The sequence below is a fragment of the Rhamphochromis longiceps genome, linkage group LG16 (assembly GCF_057381845.1).
Source record: "Rhamphochromis longiceps isolate RC_006_pf linkage group LG16, R_longiceps_female_GT1.1, whole genome shotgun sequence".
Lineage (NCBI taxonomy): Eukaryota > Metazoa > Chordata > Actinopteri > Cichliformes > Cichlidae > Rhamphochromis > Rhamphochromis longiceps.
In genome coordinates this window covers 23459484-23475203 of record NC_140572.1, presented here as the reverse complement: position 1 = coordinate 23475203, position 15720 = coordinate 23459484, and the positions used below count along the sequence as shown (strand labels likewise).

Below are 15720 nucleotides of genomic sequence, written 5' to 3'. Positions count from 1 at the left end.
TCAAAAACTTTAAACAAGCCGGGGCACCTTCTCCTTTAAATGGTGTGGTTACAACCAGAAACATACGCACAAAACATTACAACAAAACAGGAGTGTCATTTTTCTTCTGTGGGACTGTAAAAGTGCATCAAGCACTCTGCTTAGGTGCAAAGACAGGGTGACTATAGTCTACTCTTTTCATTACTCCACATCACCACATTAAAGAGGGAAACACTTCTTTCTGTCTTTGAGTTCATCTACAGAGTGAATTTGAATGATGATCGCCTCAGTAATGCTTACACATCCACCAGCCAGAATCTCTGCAGGAAGAGGGATGGTATCATCCTGGTTGGTGAACTTGTCTCTGACAAAATCGTTCACCTGAAGAAAAGAAGAAAAAATAAAGGAAAGGAGACACAAAGAAGAAGAAGAAGAAGTCAGATGAGACACAATCGCAGTCTTGATGGCAGGGCATTAATGTTAACTTGTGGTTGCAGTCGCATCTTGATTGCAAAGTGTGTCTCTTCTTCTTTGCATCTTGTGGTTGCAGTCGCATCTTGATTGCAAAGTGTGTCTCTTCTTCTTTGCATGTTTTTTTCCATTCACAATGAATCGTTCAGAACAACTTTTTGAGCACTCTAAGCTACGCAGTGGAATGACTTGCCGTGAGTTTGATAGCTTTCTCCGGGGCAACGCCAATGAGCTGCGGGAGGAGACCTGCAAAATATTATTCATAGATACCATTAGAATACCTGACAGAGAGAGAGAGAAAGAGAGACAGTCTGGCTGGAAATGAATGCACTTTTTTTTTTGTATCTTTGCTGAATGAATACATCCACTGACAGCTAGAACAATATAAGCTGCGGGGTTCTTGTGCGTGTAAAACAAACCCATAAATATTTACAGATGGTGCCTGATACAGCTGATGCACCAGCATACAAAGGTCCCACTGAAATTGAACAAAAGTCCCCAAAAATATGACACGGCTGCTCCATATGGGATCAGCATCGCGGAGACTTGATCCTGCTGTTAGCGGGGAACAGAGAGAGCTGTGTGGTCACGTACAAGATCGAGGGGGGAGGCTGGGTGCTACAGTGGCGATAACTGCCATACTGTTTCACCGTCTGTCCTTCATCAGGCCAGATAAACTTCTGAAGGAGCTGCTGAGTGACTGCTGCTGGTGTGCAGCCAGAAAACAGCCGAGCGTGTCTGTCTCTGAGTCAATCACCCTCTTATCATGTGCAAGAGATGAGGAAGGAGGGCAGGGGGACGCAGATCAGAGCAACAAAGCGCTGCAGCGGTAGAGGCAGCAGTAGATGGCAGTCTTGACTTCCCTCATATGAAAGAAGTGTTGTATATCACAAGCCTTCAGCACCATTATCACCACTCAGGCAGAGGCAGATCAGACACCGCTGCTGCTGTTGCTACATGAATACTGCTGGTCATTCTCCTCGGGCAACTCTCCCAGGTACTGAGATAATGAAAACGTGACCCCTGGGTGTTGCTTTATTCACTGCTGAACAGGGAGGGCAAAGGTTTCTGGTATCAATTAGCGAACCATGCTCCCGATATTAGCGCGCTGGCGAATGTTGATGCTTTCCCATCAGATGGTTTGTTTTGCACGACACCCACATGTTGGCTTGCACAGAGATTTCAGGTCTTTTCATTTACTGAAAAAAATAAATCTGTAAATGATTACCTCTGTAAAAGCCGAAGAAGCCCTCGTAACGGAGCACTTTCTTTGCGCAGTCGAAGCTGTTCTTGTACATCAGCTCTCCTACAAAGGAGCCGGTGGAGCGCTGGTTCTGCATGCGCGTCTTCACCAGGTCAATAGGGTACACAGCCGTAGCGCCGGCAGCTACAAACATTAAAAAAAAAAAAAAAAAAAAACACACAATGAACTAGTTTTGGGGGGGTTTCTGCTATTTTGGAAAGATTTTTTTTGAGCATCTAAACAATTCAGAAACCAAATTCACATTTTACTTGTGGCAAATGTGACAAAAAGAGCTGCAGTTTGTTTTCTGATTTGTGCAACTGGCAGACAAGAAAACCCAAAATGACAAAGAAACCCCCCCCTTTTTTCAGTCTAGACAAGCTAGTAAATGTTTGATCTTTGTGCTTCTAACAATGAATTACTATTACTTTTTAATTTTTTTTTAACTCAATTAATAACCTGTTGATATTGGACAGCCCTTGGGAAGCCCTCTAATGCATACAAGCCATCACTTTATTTATCTAGAGTCCTACACAACTGAGATGTACAGCAATAATTCTGCAGCTACATTTGGGGATGGTTTACCACTTCAAAGAAATCATCATAAAGCTTAGAGTAGGAAGTCCTGCAAAGTGGACGACTGGGTGAAAAATACAAGATGAAATCAAGTTTAATGAGAAGGATTTGTGGAAAAGTAAGGAGAGAAGAGTGTTGAAGCTTTTATGTTCTCTGTTATTTCAAAAGAATGCACCTTCGAGCCTTTATTGTTATTGTAAATAACTGTTAAAAATCGCGGTTTGGCGGGTGTGAACTTTCTCAACTCCTGAAGGGAAGCTTGCCAGAAAAAGTTTGAGCAACACTGCACTAAACTGTTGTTATCAGTTACACTCGCCATGTCTTGTTTGGCATCAAGGCCTGCTGTAATGATGATTCCCAAACGTGCAAACAGAGAAAGCAGCACAGTGCGTGAGAAACAGCTCATTCCTGGTGGTTTCTCTGTATGCCTCATGACTTACAGTATATCTCTCTCTGACCTGGCCTGAATTGGCTTCTGCTGAATGATGACTGAAAACTCTTTGCGTATTTAAGGAGAACAAGTGCACACACACACATACAAAGGCCGTGTTCCTATCTGAGGGGCAGTTATGTCAGAAGTTCCTTGTATCAGTTCCCCCCAGCGTAATTAGAGAGGGAGATTCCAGGGAGTGCGGTTCCGGAAGATTTGTGTCATTCCAAAGCTTCGACTCCAACGACAGCCTGGAGCCACGGTGGCACGGCAGCACAATGCCGGAGCCTCACATCACAGCCCTTCTCCCTGCAGGACAATGGTCGGCCCCGGGGCCTCGGCGCGGCAGCCAGCCGGCTAAGGTTACCGCTCGGGCGGGCCGGGGGCTCCGCCGCAGACATGTCACTCACCTCCAGCGATTGAGCCCAGAGAAAACCTGTAGGCAGACTCCGCAGCCTGGAGCCAGATGGGCCGAGACGTTTCGTGAGCGTGCTGTATAGGAGAAAAAGACACCAGCGGTCAAATGAATCTGGAGAAAGACAGGAGGGGGGATCAGACACTAAACATGAATCGGCTGGCTATTAAACTATAGCGAACCAGATACATTGTGGAAAGAAAAATGCTATAGAGTACTCAACGGCGGAGGAAGGCGATGGAATGCAGACATGTCACATAATGTCTGATTCATCATCAGCCTGTATTAAATGTCACAGACAGACTAGCTCTGGATACAGTAAATGACTGTGTGAACCTGCGGCTGAGTTTTCCACGCATGCGACATGTAGGAGGCTAAAAGCTAAAACGGTCTTCTTTTATTTTTATAACAAAGCATAATTTCTCCCTTATCCACTTGATCTCAGGATTGGTGTTTGATGTTGAAAGCAAATGCCTTTGTTTACACTGGGAACTGATTAGCCTCACAACCCTTTTCCATGTCCAGATAAGAATCTACATGAATATTACACAGTCCGAGCGAGACATCGTCAAATGTGTGTGCAAGTCGATGTATTTAGCAACTTCTCCTGCCACCAGATGAGCAGGGAGTGGAGAAGATCTTTTTTTTTTCCCTCTTCCCAGATGCTTCCACCCAGAGTTGCATGCTAACAAGATCGAGGTCTTGATCAAAGGGTTTAAACAATTAGCCTACTTCCACAGAAGGGCAAGGCTGAGAATTGCAGCATCCCCCCCAAAGGAATCAAATTCCAGACCTCTGAGCACGAGTCCCAGGAGTGGCCTGAAAGCTCTGACCACAGCCTGATATAGAGCCGTGTTATCCGGTGGAGGCAGGAACTATTTTGTTCTCCCACATCCACCTTGACTCCCACTCCCCTCCTGCCATTAGCAGACTTTGCTAAAGGCTCCTAAAACTTCTCAAGCCCCACACTGATAAAAGCCTCTTATTAGCGTCTCAGATGTGTGATTGCAGCTGATGTGTATGTACAGCCATACTGAATAAAATAGGCAGTGCCTTTCATGGAGAGGCGCAACGCAACAATCCATTCCTCCTCTTTGACTATAATTGGAGTACTTTTATCTGGGAGTTAAAGAAATGCACTTCACAAGGGAAGAAAAACATGGGCACTCTGCTAATTCAGCGACTGAACAGTCTTCCTTTTTCTCGCTTCTTTCTGAGAAGGAAGCAGGGCGAAGAAGTGGGAAAGGCTTTGATGAAAGGCAGGAGGATGTGAGGTGTATTAGAGGAGTCACTCAGGCTACCTGTCTGTGGCTCTCTGCTAGGTGGTATGGCATGTCTCCTTCCTCCAGCGGGGCAACTCTCTCGATATCTGCGTGGTTCAGCCGCCTTGAGGGGGAGAGAGAAAGGGATTTAGTCCAGGAAAAAGCAGAAAGCCGTGCATCTACTCTGAGCGGCAGCCAGTGATGTAAGATTTTCCACAGACCTTTTACTGCCATATAACTTAAAGTTCCTGCTACTCGAGCTTATACACACAACAGACAAACAAAGCTGGAAGGGGCCCAATGAGTAAATGAAAGTGTTTTGTTACTAAATGCTGGAGATCCAAGTATCCCCCGCTGGTCTGATGCATCATAAAGACTGCATTCATGTTTTATGTGTGTCTTGTTAATCAGCCACTGGAGCAACCATTGTTAAACAGAATGAGCAATAACTTTATCTTTACGACCAATAAACAGATGTTTATAACATATTCATTCCATTCGTGTCGGCTTAGAATAAAAACACGAGCTTGTGTAAATGTAAATTTGAGGGAATAGCAGGAGAAGCTACCTGGGCGACTGCATTAATGACAGTGGAAAAGAACATTTCTGCACTTCTTTGGACTCCACCTCGAGTTTGGTTCGTTCCATTTCATGTATTCCTCACATATATGCAGGTCGGACTTTGGCAATTTAGGAAAGCATTAGTCTGCTAGAAATCCAAACTACATTTAAAAAAATTACACAGTCAAAAACCACCCAAGTTAATCCAGGAGCTGGAATAATTATTTCCCCATTTATACACATAAACACTACAGAAAAAAAAAAAAATATTAAGGAAGTTTGTCCAAGTTTCTTTTTGTACCCTTTTAATGAGAACATATTCATAATTTAGTTACAAATTTAAATGCCGCACTATGTACAAGAGCACTTTTTCAGCTTGTCCAACATGAACAGGTACAAATAAAAGAAACATTGTATATTACAGTACAAATATTCACTATTAGACATCTGTTTATTAGCATGTGTACTACTTTTTCAGTAAATCTTCATGAATAATTATAAAACACTTATTAATGCTTCATATACATGAAAACATTCTTCAATTTGTAGGTCATTAACTAAAGGTTTTCCATCAATATCCTCCTAGTGTTTTTCTTTATAATGTATGTTTTACTCAGGAGTCGGGACGGTCATTCTTCTTTAATAACACTTATTAAATACAGTCAAATGCAGTGGTTGCTGTTATAATAACGTCCCCCCACAGACCCGAGAACTGGGTCATTGCACTGTAATGTGTTCAGTATGGAACTGGACCAGGTTACCATTTACTCTTTCCCATTAGATTCACTTCACCATTTATCAGTTATGGTTAGTAAACTGTCTCAACTGCTTATCTATAAATATAAGCTTTTAATTTCAACCACTCCTTCCATTATGTTTAGCTAACTAGTTTTTTCTTAATATGCTCATGTTTGCTCAATAAATTCAACCTAATTACACCTTTAGTCAAGAATTTCCTAGTTTTTAAATCTAAATTTTCGATAGGTCTTTCCTTTGATTATCTATTATGCAGTGAGCGGACAACACTTTTAGTGGGGTGTACAACTTTTTTCCCTACGTACTTGTTTATTTACCGATTTTTATCATTTACGCAATCCTGTTTTTATTTAAAAATAACTTTTCTGCACAAACCTATGGAAGCTTCCATACAAACCTGTCCAGGTCAATCAGTTCTTTAATTAACTGTATTTTCTTGCTTTTTTTGTAGTTGTTTTTTTTTAAATGAGTTGAGCCTTTAGTTACTGTGAAAGTACTACTAGCGCTATTATTTGAGCATCACTGGTGTAACGTAATACAACTAAACTAGGGTTCATATTTTTTTTTAATAAATCTATATTAAGTGAACTTATAAAGCAGTTGAGTTATTGAGAGGTAATCTCTTAATGGCCTGCTAATTGCAAAATGTTTGAAATACAGATTTCACATAAGCATGGAAATAAGCTAATGGTAAATACAAGCACCTTATTATAAACTGTTGTCCAGTAAAGTCTTGTTACTCTTTAGTGTAAACGTGTTGTAGCCTGAAATATGTTCACTGACCAATAAACCAACTCCACAGGTGACAACAGAATAACTGGAGATCTTACCCAGAGTGAGAGTGGAGACCAACGAGCTGATACAGGATGTCAATTTCCATCGGAGTGATTTGACCAAACTTATTTGCAGCATGAACAAACTCCTCTACAATTTAACAAAGACAGGAGACGATGCAGTCACACAAACTGGATTTCAAACATCAGACATGAGGCCGAGAGGATAAAAACATTAGTTATTTTCTACTGGAGGTTTGTGTTATATAGTATTTGCAAATAATGGTCCTTGTATTTTTTTCTTTATGTGGCTCTTTGTTGCAGAAAATTTTTTAAAACCATTAAAACCAGTCCTGTGTGTGCTTTACTTCTTCCTCGACTACCACTAACTGAACCACTCTCAGCAGCACCCTGCACGGCTCTGCTATATGGAATTTATATTCACTTCTTTACTGCTGCCTGCTGAGAAACTCCATTGCCATCAGGTGGTCGTTCTAAAAGGAAACCTAATGGTAGTTGTTGAGAGAGGGGAAAGAGTTTGTTATTCACTTCCTCCACACCTTTAGTTACAAGTATGCTCGAGGTGTACAATGATATACTTTTCGGTGAAGGACAGCAGACATGCGAGTGCTCGCTTTAAACTTAATGATATTTGACATGCTCGGCAACAAATAACAATAATTATTTGCAAATACTGTTTGCTCAAAGTCTTTTCTACAAGGCGAAATACCAATGAAGAGGAAGCAGAAGTCTAAAGTTTGCATCTGAATGGGAAACACAACTGGGAACAAATGTGACTGACAGAACGACTATCAGTTACTCAGGTATACATGTGTGGGGAGGGGAGGGGATGATCTGATTACCAGATTGAAAATGTTCATTTACCTTAGTAATTTAGTGCTACAGTAAATGTTTCCTGAGTGTTCACTCACACCACTCTGTCAAGAAAGTTAAAATATGATCGAACATCTCACATCACATTTACGATGCAGACGTGATTATTTCGGGAGACGCTCGGCAGTACCTTTGGTGACGAGAGTGTCTTTGTGCGTGCCCGCCACCGTGCTGTAAATCTTGCGGATCAGCTCCATGTTGTTGAGGAGAGCATTGAAGGCATTGAAGTAGGAGAAGCTCACCATGTGGGAGGTGCTCCCTCCCGCAGCCTACAGCAAGACCAAAAGCCTGTCAGACCTACTGGATAGGAGGGACTACGGATGGATCTTATTATGTTCCTTCAAATCTTCCTTAACCAGCTAAATGACAGCAGCTCAGTAAGACATAAATCACTAACACAGATGCTAACTGTGAATTCTTGTGTCACTGTTTAAAAAAGGAAAATGTAATAACTCAACTGAAACCAGATTCTCCTCGACAAACGGAGTCAGCATGTGGTGCCTGATGGTGGCCATGATGTCACTGAAGTCCAAGGCAGTGATGGTGCCGCTTTTGCTCTTGTCTTTTTGTGCAAATGCCTGGCGGGCGTGCTCAAGCTGCAGCTCCTGTAGCACACACAGACACACAAGGTTAAGATGCTAAAAAGGAAAAAAAAAAAAAGCAGAGTGCGTTCCCAGAACCTTGGAAGAAGAAAGTACAATAATATCAGTGTTAAACAGATGTGAAAGTCATGAGATGTGACCGTGTTAGACAGATTTTCTTTTTTGTTAATAGCAGTCGTTTCTCCAGAGACTAATGAAAACCACGTCCCGGGTAGTCTGATCCCGCATTCGAGCTGAGCGGCTGCCGAGGCGGCTGGCAGGTGTGTCCGCAACAAGATGATTCAATATGACAACCGTGCAATCAGAAGGGGATGCAGGGGAGGCTGACCCCGGGTCAGTGTCTGCTGTCAAAGCTCATCGCGTATAACCAGAGGACTGTGGAGGAACTCCAACACCGAGGTGCTTCTTCATCCTCATATTCTTGCTCTGATAACCTAATCAGTGGATTTATTCTCACAATGTTTGCTGATTAGAATGCTCAAAACTGGTCATGATACTCATTACACAGACATGTACTTTTTTTAGACTTACAAACACTCTGTGAACTCACTGAAGTTTCACATTCCTGTGAAAGAGCCCTAACTTTCAATAACAATCGGATCTACTTGCATCAATTTCAAGTAACGCTTAGAAGACATGTAATGTGCTCGGACATGACAGAAAACAAGACAATAAAAATGATACATATAGATGAAATTCCGCACGCAGAGGAGTGTTTGGTGTAGTGGTGGGAAGCTCCAGTCAAGTATGATAAACCACAAAGCGCTCTGAGAGATCCCACACTGAAGTGGAGACAGAGTGCAGCCTGCATAACTCTTGGACCACCCAGCTTCTGCCTCAGACCACAGCCCTCGACTCTGAACCAGGTCGCTGCACTAGCCCCGCTCCCGCTTTTTCTTTTTGACAACACACACACACACACACACACACCGGGCAATAATCAATCAAGAAAAATAGCAATTTTTGGGCATTGTTTGACAGTTTAACAGTGAAGCGAAGTTAGGAAGGAGAGAGAAAGCAAGGGAGGACACATAGCAAAGGGCTGCAGACTGGATTGAAACCTGGGCCACTGCATGTCAGCTGCAACTGAATGGGCGCCTGCTCAACAAGTGGGCTAAACTGATGCCCAACTTTAACTGTCTTAATGGCACAACAGGCTCCCTCAAACCCCCAGAACTACTGATTACACTCCCCTCCCTTTTAGTTATGCCAACTATATGCATGGCATATAGTCCAATTTGACCCCAAGTGGGATGAAATCCCCACAGGAGAAACGACTTCATGTTTTCTGATGCTATTGAAGCACTTTTGGCTGCTTTTCTGTACAAACTGTTTACTTTAAATACAGAAGATACTAAATTAACCTCCTAAGACCCGAACTCTTCCACGGCATGCATTTTTAATTTCTCTTTGATATTTGGTCACATTGGGGCCCAATTACCAGATTTTTTTTTTAACCTTATTTTTGTTTTTAAGAAAAATAAGAGCCACATATGAGGATATTCGTTTAAAGTTTTGATAGAACAGCAGCAGTATAATGTCCTCGTAAGTGGATATCAGGCCCATGTAGAGCAAAATTGAGTATTTCGGTCTAAATAACCCAAAATGTGATGTCCACATATGTGGACGACAGGTCCTAGGAGGTTAATCAGATTTAGATGAGAAAGTTGGATTATGTTCATTAAGTATTATCTTTAAAGACTTTTGCACTTATTTAGAGGGGACATGTTCTTAAATTAAAAAAAAAAGTCATGAAAAGAGCGTGAGATGTATATTTTACACTTTTTGGAATAGTGACGTTGTTGTGTGTTTTTTAAAAACCTTTTGATAGATACTACTTTTTAGAATAAGCAAAAGAAAAGTGGCTCCTCTGAACACAGATGTACACATGTAGATAGTGCAGGGGTCACTTCTGTTTCACTGGAAGATGCATCAACGCGGCCGCCATGTTTGACAGGGAATGCAGTTTTCCATAATATATATTGTATATATGTCTACAGAGGTCACAGGTCATCATTAGTTTTCAACTTTGTTTCAGTCCACCATTCCATATTTATAATATTATTGTTATAATATTAATAATATTATTTGTTTCCATAACAAAATACTGGCAATACTGGTTTCCATCCATTCATCCAAAGTTGACTAAGCATCAATTGCTTAGTCAACTTTGAGTCACATGGGGGCTGAAGCCTATCCTAGACGATATCTCATGTGATCCTGGGAGAAATCGCGCGCTTGCACTTTCACATCTACAGCCAATAAACAATTCGCCTAACGTGCATGTTTTTGGACTGGAAGTCAAAGCCAGATTACCCAGAGAGAACCCACACAGTCACAGGGAGAACGTGCAAAGCCAGGCAGCAGGTTCAAACCCCAAACCTTCTTGGTGTGAGATGAGAAACTACCACCCACTGCTCCACCATACTGCTTAACTTTTGGCAGGAATTTAACCAATCTGCTTGTCGGTAATATTCTGCCAAAAAAAGTTTGTGAAAATTAAAAATTGATCTAACAAATCTCGTCATTACAAAGACAGAACTGTGAACGTCAGACATGTAATGAAAGCTGCAGAAGAACACCAACAGAGTTAGAGCCAATTTAAATGACAGAAGGTAGTATTAAGTCAGCCTAAAAAGAAGGACCAGTCTACCAACTGAGATATGAAATGAACCACCCCACCGCCCCACCCCTCCGAGCAAGATGGCAGTAGAGGAGATACAAATTTCACAAGCCTAGATGCAGCTTCTGTTATCTGGCTTCTGTAGACGTAACATACACAGCACAGATTAAACAAATGAACTTATTTCCAAAATGTAAAATCATTCCTTTAATTTTAAAAATGGACCGATGCTCATCTGTGAAATTTAGCTCATTCCTTTAACACGCTGCACATCAGTTTTGACATAAAGCGCCAAGATAAAAATACATACCTGCAGAAATTGGGTGAACTCTGTGTAGCTGAGGTTCTTGTTCCTTTCATGGCCAAAGTGTAGCCTGATGAACTCACAGTCCCAGTTAAAGGGAATGTGGTGATGGACTGTAGTCTGGCTGAAGATGTCACGTACATTCTCTGGAAGAGAGAGGCCCGAGTGAGCAGTAACAAAAGACAGAAGGAAAAACCTGCAAGATGAAGCTGTAATGTCCATCTCGCGTGCTCATTCCCTTTGCAGAGAACCCAGTTAAAGGAGATGAAAGAGTCAGTTTGGATGGCGAATCTGAAGAGGCTGTTACATTTTGAGGGTCGTGAGTCCTTCCAGGAAATTTTCTGTATAAGCTCTACTCTCAATTCCAGCTGCCTTTATGGAGGCCTATTGCACAGAAAGAGCACGACAGCAGCTTCTTTGTAAGACTCTCTCGGTTTATGACAGACTAGATTCATGTCGAATGGAGCTGGGTATAATGTGATGTTTCACACAGCTCATTGCAGCACTGCCCAGAGACGAGACCTTAAAAAGGTCTCACTGCTAGCATATTTAATACTCTAAAGAAGAAGCCCCCAAAAGCTCCGATACTCCCATATTTATTGACTATACATGCTTACACACAAAAAAAGAACTTCTACAGTGTTTAATCATCCCCACCCCAGTAGTTTCTTAGTGTTTTTCATCATTATGTCATCAATGTTTTCTTTCAACAAGAAGCACTTTAAATTCCTTTTAATTATCTACATCAGGTCTACATCTTAAGTCAGACGTAGGTATAATAACATTATCCAGTTTAAATTATCCTCTGTGCTGAAACACTGACATTAACTACCATGCACATACCAAATGAGATGTTCCCTGTACCAGTCTTGTCAAACAGCTGAAAGGCAACTATGAACAGGGCATCGGGGGCACATAGAACTGCCTCAAAGGCCAGAAACTCCTGGAAAGAGATCAGTCTGTTTGGAGAAGAAAGAAAAAAATGAATGATGAAACATATATGGATCTTCAATATCAGTGTCCAGGACACGGACTGACGTTGAGGACAAGGCACAAAAAGGATTAAAGGTATACGTTTTATAGCCAAGCTTCAGTTTTCATTCTTAGCAACAACACAAACTAGCCAATGAAATAATGTTACTAACACTGGTTATACATTGATATATATACACGCATATCTATCTATCTATCTATCTATCTATCTATCCATCCTTTATTTATCAGTGAAGAAAAGAAAACGTTTGACAGGTTGTTGATGTACTAAAATAAATATCTGTTTATAGCAAAAAACAAAAACAAAAGATAAAAGATCTAAGCATAACAAACTCTTCATGGCAACCTTCATCGCACGACTTGTTCTTACTCACCCATCCTTGGTGGTGTCAGCCACTCCGGCTATCAGCTCCACAGTTTTGGGATTGTGTTGAGGCTGTGTATGCAGACCCAGGTAATGCTGCACAAAGTCCTTGGGGGTCATGTAATGCTCTCCATCCTGCACCACGTTGGCATACTGCAAAGAAGAAACAGACAAGCTATAAACAAGACTCAGTGTGGATCCATATGTGCATTTAATCGGAGAACCAGTAAGGCTGAAATTTTACTGTGTGCATAAAAAGAGGAAGATGTGGACATATCCCTTGTCTCTGTAACAATACGATGCATCCCGCTTCCTTTAACAGCATAAAGGAATCTAAGTTTATCGGCCCTATAGAGCATTTTAGGCATATATATAAAGCTTTGCCATAATGACAGGCAGCATTGAAAAAGCATCTCTGAGCTTTGTCATCTCTTGACTTCATTCTAACCATGAATCTCATTCTCGTACAAAAGACATGTTGCTACACACATAACAGACAATGATGCATGCCGTGCCACTGAAATTGCAAAGAAAAAAAAAGAAAAAGAAAAAAAGAAGTGTTATTGTGTGAGAGGAACACTGTATTACAATGATTTACCCCTTACTCATTCAGAGCAACGCTGCTGACAGCCCCTCTCTTTTTCAGGAACACCCTGTTCCCACTCACACACTTGCACACATTCAAACCTGGAAGCTGCAGTACAATCTGCTGGCCGCTGAGCAGCTCCAGTGGCCTCCGTGTGAGAGGTTCAAGGCCTTTCTCAGGGGCTCCTCAGGGATGGGAAAATGTTTGTTTCACTCATCTCACCAGTGAGGGACTTGAACAGGCCCGCTTATCCAAAGTCTTAAGTTAGCAGGATACATTTTTCTATGATGTTCTATGTTGTTTTATCCTGTACAGTGGTGTGAAACGTGCTGTGCCACAGTATACTATGTAGAGATTTATTTGAGCGTGAACATCTATGGATGCCTTGTGTTTTGGGGGTATATGGTGTTACAGGGCTAAACACAAGTCTAATGAGGACGGTTGCTTTGGTATTCCGGTCTCGAGGTAATACTACTGGGGAGCCGATGTGAGAGGCCTTGCTTGTTGGAAGTAATAAAGATATGTCCCACTGTGGGTACTCCGTGAGACCTCAGCTGTTAAAAAGATACCCCTTTCCTATCTGTTGTTCTTCAGTTTTGCAGTCAGAGACAAATTAGCTCAACAAAACGTTGTTTAAAGTCCCCACAAATACCAACTCAGACAAAAGTAGCCTACAAGGCTTCTAGTATCTCCTTACATGCCCCAGTATGGCATAACCATCCTTTTAAACCTAGTCAGCTGAATGGGGCATGTTCAGCCTGGAGAGCAAAAGATACTGCAACTCTGACAGTTTGCATCCTTCCAAATTTACATTATTTTTTCATTACCTTCAAATTAGACACACTTAATGTCTAAGTTTGGGCAGCAGTTTGTTAACAGAGTTTTGGGAAGAAGCAATATCCCTTATTCATAGGTGTTCCAACACCACATGGTAGTTTGATTTAGTACAAGGTGATGCATAGCCTGTATTACTCCAAAACCAAAGTGAACCTCATCTTTCCATCAGTATCCTCTCCATGCAACAGTGCCTCTCACCAACTTTCTCCAGAGAAACGACAACTCGGACGCTCCATAGAAATTCCAGAGCTTCCACCTGACATGCAGATTGAAACTCTAGGAATGATGACTGGCAAGAACCTATAGCGGCAAAGATTGAAAAACTGTCCAACATTTTAAAAATAAAAAAAATTAAGTGGTGTAAATCCTTGCTGTTTCATGATATGCAATTCTAACCTCCAAATCTACTTGCAGTTAATAAAATGCATATAACAGAGCCTTGTGTTGCAAATGTGTTTTACTCCACTCTGCTGACGCAAAGCATGCAATACAGTGCCGTGCTGAACGGGAGATCTGGGTCACGCTCTAAGACATAAGGTCATTTTTAGAGCCCGGGTTGGTTTTCAAGTTGGAGCAGAGATAGCTCTGGGAACACAAGCACCACATGAACTGGCAACAGAAAGGCCACACTCATGGGCCCGAGCCAAGCTCAGACAGAGAGAGTACGACATGAACCCAGCTGAGAGTGTGGGAGGAGACCCCCACGCCAAGTGTTTTCAGGACAATTCAACGCAGTCTGCTGAATTAATCTTTTTAAGTGAAAATATTAATTCCGAGCAATTTATTGCCACATTTCTCCATCACATGATTGTGTATCTATTCACCCGCGCAGTAGGCCTCAAGTAGTTCTTAATCAAATTATACAGGCAGTCAGAATGAGCTTCCACTAATTAACTCTTCCACCTGAATATGCAACACAAATTACACAGCCCTGTTCTAGCAGAGTGAAGAGATGTTCAGGGACCATAAGGTGACTTAAGAAGTTGACACTCCAAACAAGACCTGGTGGGGGTAAACAAACTAACACCCTAATGCTGGGAATTGGTTGTCTCGGAAGAACGAAGAGGAATTCTTTAAGTTTTAAAGATAAAAAAATAAAATAAAAAGCACACACACTCTGCACATGCAGAAAGTTAAAGCAAAGGACGAATCTCTGTAGTAGCTGATCCATAATTAGTCAGAGTATTTATGTGACCTTTACAGAGCTACGTGTCCCTGTGGACGCCACACAAACTACTCACTCACTGCACCAGTAGGCTTTTAATGTATTTGTTTGATTTCATATGAGTTAGTATTAGAAACAGTTTTAATCCTGGAGCAAGCCTTACCTTCAGAAAAACAGTCTTCAAGTCTTGGGGGTCTGCCCTTTTGGTTGCTTGCACCTGTAACACACAAGTTGGAATTTGTTATGAAAAGCAGTTGAAAAACTGACCATACCACGTTAATGCCTGTAGTTTTTGGAGCTCCAGCAGGCAACTCTACCATCAATAAAGCTGAAGTTCAGTCTGTCACAGTTTAGCTTTGATTTTCCCCCCTTTTTACGCATCGATCGCAGGCTACTAACAGCAACAGCCTGGCACTGCATATGGAAGTAGCCGTGCTGCGATCCTTTCAGACAGCAAAATCCCATCAAATCTCCCAGAATCAGAAAAAAGCAGCAGAGAAAAAGAAATTACAGCTGTCTCTGCGAGGCCGGGAGAGATGCGCCTGTGTAAAGATGTAGAGCTTAAATAAAAGGGGGGGAGGACACCGCTGCGTTTCAGACTGAGGATTTGAACCCAAGCGTCCGCGCAGACGAGCCGTCCTCGGCATCCGACAGCGCAAAGCTCGCGGCCGTTTTATTGCCTTTAAAAATTATTATCTGATAAGAAATATTGACGGAGTCACCTTGACCGCCATGCTGGATGTGACGTCAGCCGCAGTGGACTAGCGCAGGCGCTGGGCATCGGGATGACAGCGGAGGTCCGAGACAGCGCACTATTTTTAGCCAGATTGTTGTCCTTGCTGTGAACAAGGCGCAGCTGAGATGGACGCTCCGGACAGAGACACTT

The 15720-nt window shown here is 42.0% G+C and overlaps 1 protein-coding gene across 2 annotated transcripts in view; it reads right to left on the bottom strand.

Moving 5' to 3' along the window:
* Positions 1-15720, bottom strand: part of LOC146651145 (electrogenic aspartate/glutamate antiporter SLC25A12, mitochondrial-like) — a 24529-nt gene extending 8809 nt beyond the window's left edge. Inside the window, exons 1-13 of one of the 2 annotated variants that reach the window (XM_085385162.1) lie at positions 15557-15720; positions 14998-15051; positions 12257-12399; positions 11733-11848; positions 10896-11035; positions 7819-7965; positions 7491-7629; positions 6524-6617; positions 4416-4500; positions 3110-3191; positions 1679-1837; positions 644-696; positions 280-360 (exon numbers count right to left, since the gene is read on the bottom strand). In XM_085385162.1, the coding sequence (XP_085241288.1) occupies positions 280-360; positions 644-696; positions 1679-1837; positions 3110-3191; positions 4416-4500; positions 6524-6617; positions 7491-7629; positions 7819-7965; positions 10896-11035; positions 11733-11848; positions 12257-12399; positions 14998-15051; positions 15557-15568 (1305 nt within the window). In that variant the 5' untranslated portion in view covers positions 15569-15720. Of the gene's footprint in view, positions 1-279; positions 361-643; positions 697-1678; positions 1838-3109; positions 3192-4415; positions 4501-6523; positions 6618-7490; positions 7630-7818; positions 7966-10895; positions 11036-11732; positions 11849-12256; positions 12400-14997; positions 15052-15151; positions 15526-15556 lie in introns of those variants that run through there. The other variant, XM_085385163.1, reaches the window with a different exon arrangement.